This window comes from Spermophilus citellus (assembly GCF_964194105.1).
Source record: "Spermophilus citellus genome assembly, chromosome: X".
Classification (NCBI taxonomy): Eukaryota; Metazoa; Chordata; class Mammalia; order Rodentia; family Sciuridae; genus Spermophilus; species Spermophilus citellus.
Genome location: NC_138190.1, coordinates 27,196,123 through 27,211,937, shown reverse-complemented (window position 1 = coordinate 27,211,937; position 15,815 = coordinate 27,196,123). Strand labels below are relative to the sequence as shown.

General features: G+C 31.2%; 1 protein-coding gene across 6 annotated transcripts in view; it reads left to right on the top strand.

The window, feature by feature from the left end:
• The window catches only part of DMD (dystrophin), a gene marked incomplete at its 3' end in the record, with an annotated part of 2,539,585 nt that overhangs the window by 624,022 nt on the left and 1,899,748 nt on the right, over positions 1-15,815 (top strand). For all 6 annotated transcript variants that reach the window (XM_081277777.1, XM_081277778.1, XM_081277780.1 and 3 more), the window contains exon 2: positions 11,246-11,307. In XM_081277777.1, the coding sequence (XP_081133903.1) occupies positions 11,246-11,307 (62 nt within the window). The remainder of the gene's footprint in view (positions 1-11,245; positions 11,308-15,815) is intronic.

Sequence of the window (15,815 nt, the reverse complement as noted above, 5' to 3'; positions counted from 1 at the left end):
CTATGCTAATACTTGGCCATGTATAAGAAATGCATGCTTGCTTTCATGTTTAAATTGCAAATGGTAAGTTAGAGAGAAAGTCCAAGATATAAAAAGATAATATATTCTAAATGGAAGACTTTTAGGAAGTTTTTACCAATTTATTCAAAATACAAATAACAGAATTTGACCTTTTTTTTTTTTTTTTTTTTTTTTTTGGTTCCGGGGATGGAACTCAGGGGCACTTGACCACTGAGCCACATCCCCAGCCCCATTTTGTGTTTTATTTAGAGACAGGGTCTCACTGAGTTGTTTAACACCTCGCTTTTACTGAGGCTGGCTTTGAACTTGTGATCCTCCTGCCTCAGCCTCCTGAGCCCTGGGATTATAGGAGTACACCACCATGCTCAGCTTTACCTCATTTTTAATACAGATCACTGTTGCTGAATTATATTCTATAAGATAAATCTACTGTTTACCTCCTGTACTAATCACCTTTATCATAGGATAATGCTCTGTAAGAAAAAAATCAAATTTCTGTGACTAATAACATTTATTTCCTATCAACATATCTGCTTCAAGCTTTGTATTACATTTAGGTCAGCTCCATATGTCTCTCCTTTTGGGATCAGACACTACTAGAAGCATGATTTTCCACTGCCAAAAGGAAGAAGGGCCGAGAGGAGTGAAAACACTTTATGGTTCTTAAACCCTTAGCTCAGGACTCACATACTTTGATGTCTGTCCATATTCCATTGGTCAAGGCAAGTTACATGACCAAAAGCACATCAAAATCCACCCTCACTGAACCCTGTCGAGTGAGAGAGGAATGAAATAATTATGACAAAATAATGCAATCTATCAGCCTGCCTATAAACTTGTAATGCTATTAAGCATATAGTTAATAAAAATCTATTTTAATATTTATTTTGCAGTAAGTTCTTGATCAATGCTATGCTTGGTGCTTTACAGGATATCTTCAAAACAAATAAGGAAGTTGTTATGTGATTATTTCCACTTTTCAGAATGGCAGCCTGAGGTTTGTTGTTCCTCTAGAGATGTGTCTAAGGTTGCAAAGACAGTATGTGATCAAGCCATGAAACTTAGGTTCAGTACTCGTATGGATTAGTTTTAATTGCTCAAACCTGATGAAGCATGTAAGGCATTAATTTGGAAAGTGATCCTTGGAAGAGGGAATAAGGAATATGAGACAGAGAACAGAGAAAGGACAACAAAAGAGGTCCTGTGGTTCACTCTGTGTTCAATATCCTATGTAGTACTTGAGGAGCCTTAAAGAACATGATTAACTACTGTTCCACCGATTTTATATTTATAAATTTCTGTCAATTTTGAGGGTTGCTCCAGAGATACCTAAATTTCTATCACTTCTGGGCTACCATGCTGGTCAGCTTACTGAAATTTCCTAGAATCAGAGAAAGCCCCAATATAAAGAAACAGAGATGTGGATATTCATAAATATTATTAAAATCTGATGCATCAATAATACACTTGCCATCTAGAAATTTTTTTCTATTTTATGAGATAATATAATTTATACAGGTCTATAAGAAGTTGTGATTTATCTGAGATAAATGTTTATAGGTTTTCTCTCTTAATTTTTTTGAGTATTAATATGCATCATAAATGTGTCATTTTTTTTTTTTTTGGTACCAGGGATTGAACCCAGGGGTGCTTAACCTCTGAGCCACCTCCTCAGCCCTTTTTTATATTTTATTAGAGACAGGGTCTCGCTGAGTTGCTTAGGACCTTGCTAAGTTGCTGATACTGGGTTTGAACTCACGATCCTCCTGCCTCAGTCTCCCAAGTTGCAGGGACTACAGGCATGCACCACTGCACCCAGCTAAATGTGTCACTTTTTCTGTACCACAATTCTGTACCACTGTTTATCATTCCTGTGATGCATATGGAGACAATGTGACCCACAGCAGTTAAGTAACTTACCCAAGGTCACAGAGCTAATAAAAAATGGAGCTGAGATTTGAGTCCTTGCTATTTAACTCTGGAAATAATATATTCAACCACTGGCTTATATTGTAATTTTAATGGAACAAGAATGGACCATTTGTGCCATCTATCATGTGACATTTGATATTTTCAACTTATACTACCTAGTAGCTGTTCTTGGAGTTCCAATCTCTCTTCCATTCTAGTATGATCCTGTATCTTTTTGTTATTACATCCTATTTCATGACAACTTCTACAACAATACACAAAATATTTCTATAGGTCTTATATTGTTTTCTCTATGTAGTATTGTAATTTTTATAAATATGCAAATGTGTGACTATATCAAGTCCTGGCCATAAATTTTATTTTCTAATATAGCGTAAATTATATGATTAACTAGCATGAAATGGGAGGGAACTTTTATTCAGTACATGCTGACAGAGCTTTCCAAATTATTTCCTTAGATCCTTCAACTCCCTACAATAAAAAGCAGTTGACCTACATGAGAAAGAGGCATGATTGTGGTGGAAACAAAGGGTCGGACAGGTCATCCATAATGTTTTACATTGTGTTAAAAACCATGACAGTCATGAAAGACAGAATAAAGGCCAATTTCAACATTGCAGAATGTGATTCACACAGACAAATCAAGGGAAATTGTTTGCAAGAAATAGACTCTATCTCAATTTTTCATTTCTTATAAGAATTAAAATAGAAATATGTCAGTCCTAAGCCTAGATTTTTTTAAATTACTTCGTATTTATTATTTTTCTTAATTCAAGCAAAAATAACAAGTAAATTTGCATCATAAGAGGTTAAACGTAATGACACTGCCAAGGCTAGATTTTGAAGAATATACTGAAAAGTAATCTCATATCTAGTGAGTGCTTAATGTGCTTAGTTACAGAACTTCTGAATTAATCATCAATTTGTTTTTCTAAGTGAGTAGTTTGGCATTGGCCTAGGAATTAGTAGATCTATGATTTAATTTCATTATTAATTAATCATTTGATTCTTTCACTATACCCTTGTTAAGGACGCATTTCTGCTTGAATATACCATGATAGACAATAGAAATTCCAAAGACATTATAGTCCTACCATCTAGGGGGTGGTATTTAAGGGGGGAATTGAAGAGAGTAAAGTATTTGAGCATGTGTCTGTGTACACATCTAATACAGTTAAAATATTTGTGTGTATAATTAAATATTTTTTTGTAAAACACATGTAGTGTACCCAGTTAGCAAAATGCTAATGTTTATACATATGTCAGAGAAATTGACTGATTAACTATATCAGGAAAACGTGTGTTTGTGAAAATCTTACATTTAAACTAAATCTTATGAGTGAAAATTTTCAAGTTATATTCTAGGGACTGTATGAACAAAAGACTAAAGCAAGAAAGTGTATGGTTTATTCATGGAGAAATTTGGCTTGTGTAGCTTGAGTGGATCTGGCAGATACAGGTTAAGTGAAGGGGTATGTGTGACTGCCAACAGGCTTGATGGATAATAAGTTTAGAAAATTATGTTGGAGTCAAATTGTGAAGGCCCTTACATTGCCATTCTAAATACTCTGCCTTCAGCCTCAGGTTAAGTATTCCTCAAACTTGCATAATGACTCAAGAGTTACTTATTTGGTAGGTAAATGGATACTGATGCCACCAATTGACAGGAGGAGAAGTGTAGGTGAATTTATTGGAAAAGATGAATGATATTGTTAAGGTACTGGCAGTACATCTAGGTGGAGAAGTTAACTAAAACCAACCACATCAGCTTGAAGCTCACAACATTATGGAAGTTTTAAAAGGTAGATGTAGATATCATTAATCATCAGTTTCAGTATACAAAGATTTTTGTGGTGACCTTTGGAAGTCACATTGCTTAGGAAGAATAAATCAAGTAGATCAAGAAAAGGAGATGAAGGATAGATAAGCCCTGGGTGGAATGCCAATGTTTCCTGGGTGAAGGGCAAGTCAGTGAAAGAGATTAGGGAGAAGCCCTTGTGTTGGAAAGAGAGCCAAGAGACAGTGATTATTTTGGATTAGAAAGCTATGCACTTATCTTAATAGCATCAGTCACTATGGAGATTTCAGTTACTATGTGCCTATTGACTTGTGTCTCCAAAATCTTTATTTTCAAGTCACATTTGTCTCTTGAGCTTCAGGCTGCTATAGCCAACAGCCTTATGTACATATCCTTTTATGTATCAAAGCTTAATATTTCCCAATTTCTCTCATGCCCTCATTACACACACAGAACCAGGTCCTCTTCTTTCTGGGTTCTCTAGACTCCCATCTGATTAATATCACTGATTGCTCCAATCCCAACTCCCCTCTAATTATTAACTAGCTCTTATCAATTAAACCTATTAAATACACTTTGTAAGCATCTACGTCTCTCCAGCTCTGCTGCAATTCACTAGTACAGGCCATCATCATTTCTCATAGAGATCATAGGTATAACCAGCTAACTGGTCTAACCTCTTCCAAAATATTCTCCACTCCATATTGTGAAATTTATTTCTCAAATTCAAACTCATTACTCCCCATTACTCAATTTTTTCTTTGATTTCTAACTACCCTCTGGCTAAATGTAAAGACCCATCATAATTTGGTTGATGATTATTTCACTTGTTTTCCAGACTTATCCCTGCCACTTTTATATTTCTTCTTCTCTTTGTCTCACATCCTGAGAGTTCTGCCTGATCTTTTTATTTTCTTTAGTTTTCTTTTCTGCCCTCTCTGCTCTTAATTAACTTTCAGAACTCAGATGAGTTGTTACTTCATCAAGGAATACTGGATTTTTTAAGTTCATTCTCTTAATATATGCCTTTGAAAAGAGTGCTGTACTTTTTTTTTTTTTTAAATCAGGGAACTCATTAGTATGTCTGAATTCACATATATATTCTTTTTGTGTCCTTTTTTCTCATTAAGCTATAACAACAAATGGGTAGGTACATTATCTTTTTCAGAGTTGTATTTATACCACTAGTAGGTAGGTGTCAGTATATATTTGTTGCTGGACTTAATATCACTTACAGATGAAATGGTACATATTTGTTTCCTGTCACTGTTGTAAATCTTATCACAAAGTTAGCAGCTTAAAACACCATAAATTTACCATGAAACAGTTGTGCAGGCCAGAAACTCAAAATGGGCCTCACTGGGCTAAATTCAAGGTGCCCATGGGATTGTGTGCCTTTTCAAGACTCCAATAGACAATCTACTCCATTGTTATTTCCATTTTCTAGAGACTACCCACATTCATTGTCTCATAGCATTTTCTCTACATCTTCAAAACCAGTAAGTCCTTCTCAAGCTTCTATCTTTGGTTCTCTCTCTCATAACACCCTGTTTTCCTTTTAAGTCCCTTATGATTATACTGAACCCACCTGGATAATTCAGAATAATCTCCCTATCAAGAGTAAGCTGATTAGCAAGTATAATTTCATCTGTAACTATAATTCTCCATTGACTTATAACATAATTTCTTCACAGATGTCAGGGATTAGGACATTGAAAAATGAGAGGAGGAGTGAAAAATAAATCTGAGTTTCATTACCTTAAAACATTTTTATTGAGCATTACTATATAACATATTCTATGCTAAGTGCTAAGAATATAGTTCTGATCCTGATAGTCACTATCTTGGAAATGAGAAAGGATATAGATATTGCTATTAAAAACAACTTTTATAAGATAATGAGCATTGGAAACTGCATTGCATTGATTGCAGAGTGAATGGGAAATGAGACCTCTTTGACACAAACTGTTTCTCAGTTCTTTGTGTGGATGTTTAATTATTTTAGACCTCCTCATTATAAACTGACCACTAAAGTCACCTTAGGCCCTGGAAATCTAAAATCCTCTGATCAAAAGCTATTACTCAGATTTAATGGAAAGCATTTTTCATACTATTTTTTCCTTCTAACCTCCTCCACTATGCATTGCCATTTTGTAGCATTAATAGCATGGTAAATCCATTTTCTAAATATGTCCTGAGTTTGGAGGCTTTCCCTCATAATGCTCCTAAGTATCACATAACCTAAATAATGTTTACCATTAATCTTCCCTATTCCTCATTTCCTTTTTTCTCGTTTTTTTGTAGAAGCAGAGAATAGACTGACCCTAATAGTTCTTGCCTATTACTTCATAGTCTTTTCTCTTAAAGAGAAATTAACTCATATCCCTTTGTGTTCCTTCCCTATGTGTATTTCTAAACTTTTGTCAATTTTAATATTCCCTTCTATGCCTACATTTAACTTTGTCTCTCATATAAGGGATAAGAATCTCAATAAACATATTAACTAACAAAAAGTACCATTAACAGTGTTTTTTTGGGTACAGAGAATGGCTAACTGCTCAGTATAATAAAGATAATAATTGGTGTCCAATGAACTGTTTTTTTTTTTTTTTATTTCCAGTTTTCTCCTATACTTTCTTACCTGATAGCAGACAAAGGGAAAGGGTCCTGTCCTGGAGACTCTCCAGCATCTCACTCCCAGCTCCCTTTGCAATTTCATCATGTGTCACTTTCCTGCTCATGTTTCAGAGTGCAGACAAATGGAACTACATTTACTGAAGAACATGCAATGCACTTTTGATGTCTTCATGTTCTGCTTTTACCTTTACTTCCTGTTCAGCAACCTTTTCCCCTCTTAACTTTCACTCATCCATCCATACTCAACTTTGCCATCACTTTTAAAATATCTTCCCTAACACCCATGCAGCAGCATATCCCTTTCTCTGTGCTCCTGTGAATATGTGTACCCTTTCTTATACAAAATGTTTCATGTTTATCTATAATATGTTTGTTTACTATTATGCTGTGAACTTTGGCAAAGACTGAGCCTCTTACATTTCCAGTAACTAGTGCAATAACCAGCATGTAATAAGCATTATGTGTAAAAAAAAGTCTATAAATAATTGCATGAATGATTCTGCTGTATCCTAGCAAGAGCTCTGTCACTTAAAAAGTAATTAATATCCACATTTTACAGATAAAGAGACTGAGGTCTGGCAATTTTGAGGCCATAATTCTATGAAGTCCTGCACTGGGACTGGAAACCACCACTTCCCATGATTTAATGTTCTCTCAGTTTGCCTGGTATCATTTTTCTGCAGTAACTTGCTTTTGTGAATCATGAATATCACAACTTAATATATCCCAAATTTATATTCCTGAGGGTTTCAGGGATATAAAAGTTAATAACAGGGTGAAGGGTCAATTCACTAATCTTAGAAACTATGGAGAGCCAGATATATTGAATAAAAAATAACTTTATTAGAAGGAGTTAATTAATTCTAAGAAGAAATACAATATTTATGTCATGGTAGAAAGCTAATTTATATGGAGTTCCCCACAGAGAGAATAAAATAAAATGTTGGTCACTTTTTGCAATTTATGAAGTAGTAATTCTTTACTCCTTTATATCTCCAGGGAACAGTTTTCAAGTAAATTTTCTAAGAGAGATTTTCTTCCTTGCTTCTCACATTAATATCCCCATGCATATTTTATTAGTAAAAGAAAATCAGTTGTAAACAAACCCTAGAGAAAATGAAAAGGACTGTGCTACTTGAAATGAGTGAACAAAAACATGTAGATAATGACTTCCTAGTAAAGCAGATTTCACTCTATTCTTTTCTCCTTGACGGTGTCTACAAAAATATCCATCTTGTTAAAGCATCAAAATAGTCTCTGTCATGATTTATATATGTGTGATGTATGTATATATTGGCTTTAGATTAACTGTAGGTATGTGATTGACCATGCATAATTTAACTACTTTAAAGCACTATGAGAAATAATGTATAAATTAAAATATATAAAAGTTAAAATAATAAAGTGAAATAAAAAATAAAAGGAATATGTCCACTTGGGAAAAAGTTTATTAACTAAGAATAAGTAGCTTAATTTGCAAATAGAGATCCTTAACTTTCATACTAATAGGAATCTTTAGCATAGTAGTCAATCATTTTCAGAAAACTGTATGCAAATATGTCTCTAAAGACATGTTTTTGGTAGAAAACATTCGTTACATTTATTAGATAATCAAATGGAGTCCATGACTTAATATGTTTAAGAACTATCCATATGTTATCTCATTCCAATTTATTTGAAACTATCTAGTGCTCAATAAATACATATTCAGAGGATATAAGTTAGCATTTTAACAAAAGGAAAAACATGCATAATTAATAAATGCATGAAACATATCCTACTTCATTATTAATTAAAGCAATTTATATTAAAGCAAACATCAAGTATTTTCTTACATCTAACAAAGCAGTAATTGCTTAAAAAACAAAACCAACGGGACTCCTAACAGCACTGAAATTATAATGCAGAAACACTTAAATTTACTTTTCTCGTACCAGTTAGTATGGGGAAGTAACACGACAATATTTAGCAAAATCCATAGAAGATTAGAATAGAATAGTGGTTGCCAGAGGCTGGGGAATGAAGGAAGGATGGAAAGAATGTGGAAAGGTTGATTAATGGGTACTAAGTTATAGTAAGATAAAAACAAGAATTTCTGGTGTGCTATTGCACAGGGTGATCATTGATAGCAATAATGTACTATACACTTACAAAAGCAAGAAATAGGATTTTAAAAGTTGTCAATATAAAGAAATGATAAATATTTGAGGAGATAGATATGTTTACTCTGATTTTGACATTATAACATATATATATTTATTCAAACTTCACATGGTGTCTCTTTAAATAAGAATGCTTTTTATGTTTTTATGTATTAGTTAAAATAAATTTAATAAATGTCTAAGATTTTTTATATTTAGTTACATATGACAAAAACACTAAATACCCGTTAGTAAATGTAAAAACATTATTATTTAACATTTTTTTAAAAAAAATATTTGTTTAGTTGTAATTGGACACAATGCCTTTATTTTATTTATTTTTATATGGTGCTGAGGATTGAACCCAATGCCTCGTGTGTGCTAGACAAGTGCTCTACCTCTGAGCCACAACCCCAGCCTCTATTATTTAAGGTATTAACAACCAAATCATCCAGCATCCTGAGGAATTCAATTCTTCAAGTGAATAATAATTATTAAAATTTATAAAATGTTTAATATTTATGATATATTAAATGTATTCATATAATAAATTCATATAGACATACAATTTGTGCATTATGAAATTCTGGATGCTATTCACATTGATTACAACAATCATGGGACTCCCGTGTTGATCTAAATAGAGGATTCAAATTCATGGTTAGTTTGAATTTGTTAATATGTTTACTTTTTGTTACTTGGGGATTATTTTATGGCATTCTATATCTTATAATATTCCACTATATGCAATTATAATGTTAATGAGAGATAGCTGATAAATGTGGAAATCAAAGACTTTGATTCACATCATCTACATCAAGTTTATTTCTGTTACCTATTAGGTTAATTTGTTCTGACTTCACATATCTCTAATGAATAAAATAGTATATTACATATGAATTGATTGAGATGATATTTTAAAACATCTTAATGAAAAATAAGGTACTAGTAATTATTATACATTTTATAATAATGATAAAATTAAGTATAATAACATTTTTCATGTTAGAGAAAATGTTACCATATAAGATAAAATATATGCTTCATTGAAGTCATATTTTTCTTGTATTAAATGCACTAGAGGTAAGAGATGACATCTAGTGAAGATGTTTATATGTTGAACCTCATATTTAATGTTATTTCACACTAGACATATAGCATTGTTTATAAAATGTAAATGTTTCCATGATGCCTTCAAGGCCTTTGTGCATTTAATTAACAAGAATAAAAATAGTATTCATTTTTCACTTTTAAGTGTTTCAGTTTTAATTAATAGTATGTATTTTAGATTGAAATTATGACAATAAAAAGATCCAAAAGGGCAATCATTAGGTCCAAAAACTATTACTATCTATTTTTATTATTCATACTTGTCTACAAAGGAAAGACTTTCATATTATATACATGATTTGTCCTACACTATATCAATAATGCTAATATTAACTGCATACATAGTAGGTTGTAGGAATAACACAAATTAATAAGAAGAATGTATTTTGTAAAACTAAATAAAATTTTCTGCATTTAAAATATATCACCCACTACCATTTCACATATTGGTTAAAAAAATCTATGAATGAATTATATTATGATTTAAAGATAAACATATTATTAGCATTCATACATTTATTATGGGAAATGTATTCCTTACTATGTCATCTGTTTTCAAGAAAAGTAATGGAGATTTACTACTGAAAAATAATTTGAGAGCAAATAAGATTGTTTTTTCAGGGCATTTCAGTTATGGTTCTTTTGATGCAAGTAAATAAAATATGAAATTCCAAAATCTTAAATATCTCACAAATGTACTCATTTAGTAAATATTAACTAATATGATCACATTTAGAGTAATTCAAAGATAGGCTTTGACTTTGAAAAAGCATTTCAATAAATCAAGATGGATGATTTTTCTGTCCATTTTACTCAGTACTAATTTCCAGCTTAGGTAAAGGAGATAATTTTTAGAAGCATGAATTCTGTAAAGCTGTTTCTTAATAATTTTTTACCCTAATCCTTTGGCATAATTCCTTGGAGATTTTTCTTTTGAGTATTTATATGTAAGCCATGAAGAGTATCATTTGCATTTTTATTTGAAATTTCCTGACTTTTAGATGAAAAGAGGTACTAGAAATCTTGGACTTTGAGGATCTCCCCTCCCTTAAAGCATTTACATATTTATCAAACATATTTTCTGAGCTCTTAATTTGAGCAGACAATGTGCTAGGTTCTGGGGTGCAAAGATAACTAAGCCATGCTTCTGATCATTAGAAATCCTCTCCTATAAGGAGATCAAGCCCATGTTAGAGTATGTAGGTGTTGCAAAAGAGGGAGTAATTATTTCTACATGGATGGGAGATATTATAGGGAAAAGATCAGGTATAGTTTTACTGAAGAAATGACAGCTAGTGGTTTCTTTTAATTATACTAGAGTAAGCTAAACATTATAGCAAAATAAATACCTTTCCACTTATTTCCACTATTTTTCTACAATGTCTTTGTATGATATTTGAAGGACTATTGTCCTAACCATATCAATTATTTTTCAAGTATAATTTTAGATTGGATGCCTAATACAAAAATCACTTATGTTTAATATAATTTATTAATGAACTTAATACTAACTATAAAATAATATTAGTAGATAATAATTGATACTTATTCTGGTTGTAAAATAAGAACTATATTTAAACTCTGTCTTTACTATTTTACATTGTAGATGAAAGAGAAGATGTTCAAAAGAAAACATTCACAAAATGGATAAATGCACAATTTTCTAAGGTAAGCATATTTGTTGATTCTCTTTTAAGATACAAGTGGTGGAATTTTCAAAATGGATTATATACCTGTGAATTTTAAATCTTCATATTTTCCTCATAGTGTTGTTTTTGATTTAGCTGTGTAAAACTGCAAATATTACATTGAATCTTAATTAATAAATAGGATGATATAAGGCAAAGAGATTAATTAATTTTATAAAAATGCAACTTTGGTTCTTGTCATTAATGTGTGTTTCTTTAATGACATGAGAGTCATCAGAGGTTTATAATAGCAATCTTCCTTCAAGTGTCTATTATATGTCATAAATTAGAAAAAGATACATGGAACTTTTATCATTATGAAAATTACCATGTTTTGTCCTTCTGTATCTTTACCAAGTTCAAGCAAAATTAATACAACTATGTTGTGTCCATTTGGTCACTATAACTTATATTTCCAATAATTTAAAATGAAAAATCATCCTCCTTTTCTCCAGATATTAATTTATACTCTTAATATTTATGTTGCAACCAAACTCACAATCAATAGCACAACTATAGATAATTATATATGGACACAGAGTAAAATATTCTTATCTTGAAAAATAGCATTTGGAATGCAATATATAAAGGTTTGTTTGAATTTTAAGGTTAGAAAAACTTGGATTTATATTTAATCACACTAGATTTGAGCAAGTAAATCAAATGTTTTGTGAGTCAGTTTTCTTATTTTTCCATCATATCTGTATGTATGCATTATTGAGTGTCTACTCAATAAATCCAATATAGACAATGGGAATATACTGCTAATAATGTTTTATTCCTACATCCAAGACTTTAAAGTGACAATATTGTTGTAAGGATTTAACAATTCATTTGAGGTGAAAATTTCTAGCCAGGTACTCTTAATATATATGAATTACTCTCTTTGTAGGTATTTAAAGTCTTCAACTTTTTCTGAACTAAGTGAGATACACATAATAAACAAAGAATAAAATGTAAAAATACAGCAGAGTAATAAATGAAAAATGGACTTAAATATTTGGGATAGGAATTCATGATCTTCAGAATATCACCAAGATGGATATATGTAGTTATTTAGTGTATCTACTGGCTTCATTAAAATTTTCTTAATTTTTGGATTTTGAAAGACAATTAATATAAACTTTCAAACATTATACAGAAACCAGAATTATAAAAATATTTTCTGAAATAATAAGTATCACAATATTCAAACTTTTAATTAAACCAATGAGTCATTTTTATAAGGTATATAAACATGACAAAGACAAATACTCTGTATTCTAACTTTCATAAATCTAAATATATCTTCACTCTGTATACATTGATAGCCTCAAGTATCATTTATCATCACTCACTTGCTCATATACAAACCAAATCTTGATATTTTATATTCTATGAATACATTTTGGTACTACCCTAGAGCAATTAGATATATTATTTTCTGCCTTTATGAGTGTCCATATTTTAAAAGTTGTGGAATAATCACATATATGAGTTCATTAAATGCCTTTTCCCAATATTTTCATCCTCAAGTTTATCTTCCACTTATTTTATTTATTTTATAAGTATTTTCCTTAAACCTGTTATAATTAGATCACAAGACTTATCATTCTTTCAAATATAGAATTTCTAGTCTCAGGCATATCCTCCAAATCAGAAATACATGTAAATGTTTATAGAGATAGAAGAGAAAATTTATTTAGAGGTTTTATATATATATATATATATATATATATATATATATATATATATATATATATATATACTTTTAATTTTGAGGGCTTTAAAAGTATCTTTTTTATATGACCTTGTTTTTCTGTCCAAATTTCACATAGGTGACCATATTACTTTTAGAAACTTATGAAGAAAAGAGGAATTAAAGGAAAACAGTTTATTCTGTTTAAACCAGTTGGTGATCTAAAAATTAAACCTAATTGTGAAATAAATAATTTGATTCTTTACTGTGTAACTGGGTAGCTTTCGGCAGAATTCTGAGCATGTAGGATAGGCATAATTAGTTGAAGTTGAATCTTCCGATCTCATGGTCTGTACATTGTCATTTGGGAGATGCTGACCAGTTGCTAAATGGAGTAGAACTTAGTAGGCTGTGTGTGGGTGGTCTGAGCAAGCAGTACTCTGGGCTAAAAGGAATCTGGAAACCTCTATGAAGAAAGGTCTAAACTGTGAACTCATGAAAGGAAGCAATATATACTTTATTTTATTTTTATTGGTTCTTTTTATTTATATATAGCATTAGAATTCATTTTGACATACTTACAAAAGCATGGAATGTCATGGGCTCTAATTCATTCCCCAGTACTTCCCCTTTCTTTCACCTCCCCATCCTCTTATTTCCTTCCGTCTATTCTACAGATCTTTCTGTCATTTACTTACATATTTTTTTAAAAAAACTTAGTGTCTGTGGATGTACATGATGGTGAGATTCACTGTGGTATATTTATATATGTACATAGGAAAGTTAGGTTACCCCAATATTTATTAAACCAGGGCACACAATGAATGTAATAAATATACTTGGTCAATAGTAAGGATAATTAACTCGATGATAAGTTAAAACAAGGAAAAATTCTGAATGGAAACAATGTATTAAAGAATCTTTAAAAGAGAGGAAAAAGCAACAAAAAAGTTCAAAGGTTTATCAGTGGAGTGTACACACATTTATATAATATTTGTAAATTATAGATATATAGCAAAGGAACTCCTTGTTATTTTGTAAAGCCACAGAAAGGGTGTTTTAAAGAAATAAATTTGATCAAATATATCCTTATCATTTTAGTGTGATTGGAAGCCAAATGTGTCTACTGTAAATCCAGCTGACGTTTTACATTTTCATTTTAAAATAGACTCTATTTTTTTCAAAATAAGTCTTCTATTAACCTCTGATTCCAAAAATTTCTACTAGAATGTGATTTATCATATCCTTTCTGTAAAGATAAGCAAACAATATTTATCTCCACATAAACACAAAGCCATTTCTAGATAAGATTAATTCAGGGTAAATAGTCTTTCCATGTAATTTGTAGATATGTGATAATCCTCAATAAATGTTTAATATTTATTTATAATAAATAAAATGTATATTATAAAAATCTTACTCATTCTCCAAGGCTTGTTAAGACAGTTTTGGAAATCATTACCAAAAATAATTTTGTCATAAACCTTGCTTGATGCTATGTGAAAATAAAAGTGTTTATTGTAGGTCAATTGAAATATTCAGATAAACCATCTCCCAATGAGTTGTGTTGTGATTTTGATCCTACACTGGTTTTAGTGATCATCACTACTTCCATAACTCCACTTTTCTGTCTGATTGTTCACAACTCAGTATGAAGCTTTATATTTTACTTAAATGAAGTAAGAATGTGCAATTACGTTTATCAATAGCTTCACAATGTCCTATGATATGATAGGAAATTTGCTATAATATATAGGCATACATCAGAAAGCTAGAACTCACCTTCTTTCAGTTTATCAGCTTCTTTACACCACCCTGTACTTTAGGGGAAAACATAGCCACACTTTAATTCATTTTAGAAAAAAAAAAGTTAAACATAAAATTCAAATTTTTTGAATCTTATTTTCCTTGTATATCCATGCTAACTTGTAATAAAAAAATATATTAAAAGGGCATTATAAATAATAAAACATAACCAAAAATATTGCCATTTTTGTCATTGTGGAAGATACGTACGTTCTGAATTGAAAGAATCTTACATTAATGCAATTTATCTACTGAAACTCTTCCTCTTATTCACTTCTGTTGTTTTCCATGATGTCATCTGGTCTTCTTGAGAACATAACAGTTAAGTAGTAATTACTGTATCCCTAATTCCATGATTTTGTGATGCTGTTGAAACAAGCATGAATTTTAATTCTATGTCATAGTTTTAATGACTCATTTGGTACTTTAAATTTGATAACTCTCTTCCTACAACAACCAATACCCCCAGTAATCTGACTGTTGAAAAGTCAATCTCCATAACATTTTGTATTCTTCTCCTCCATGCTTATAATTCCCGTTGGCTAAATAGTATACAAAATAGTGTAAAAGAGTATCTCAGTTATCAGTCTATTCTGGTTATTGCTAGTATGCTTAAGGGCCAAGTGGACATTTCTGTGTAAATTGCATCCAGTCTACATGCTATGCCTTATTTGTGAACAAAGCTGGCGGGGGGGGGGGGGGGGGGGCGGTTGCCAGTGTTGGAAAACCCTATCCTTGGTATCTGATCTCTACAGTCATTTAACAAGGATGTCTTAACACAATATCTGAAAGCTCTATGTGAGAATAGGGTGTTGAATTCAATATCATTTCATTCCCTATCTTTGAAGCTCATTAAATCTTTCTGAAGTCTGACTAAACTTTCTCCCATATCCTTTTCATTTAGAACCTTGTATGAATCCTTATGCAGATTGAGCATATCTAATCCCAAAATCTAAAATTTGAAGTATTTTGAAATCTGAAACTTTTTGAGTACCTAAATGATA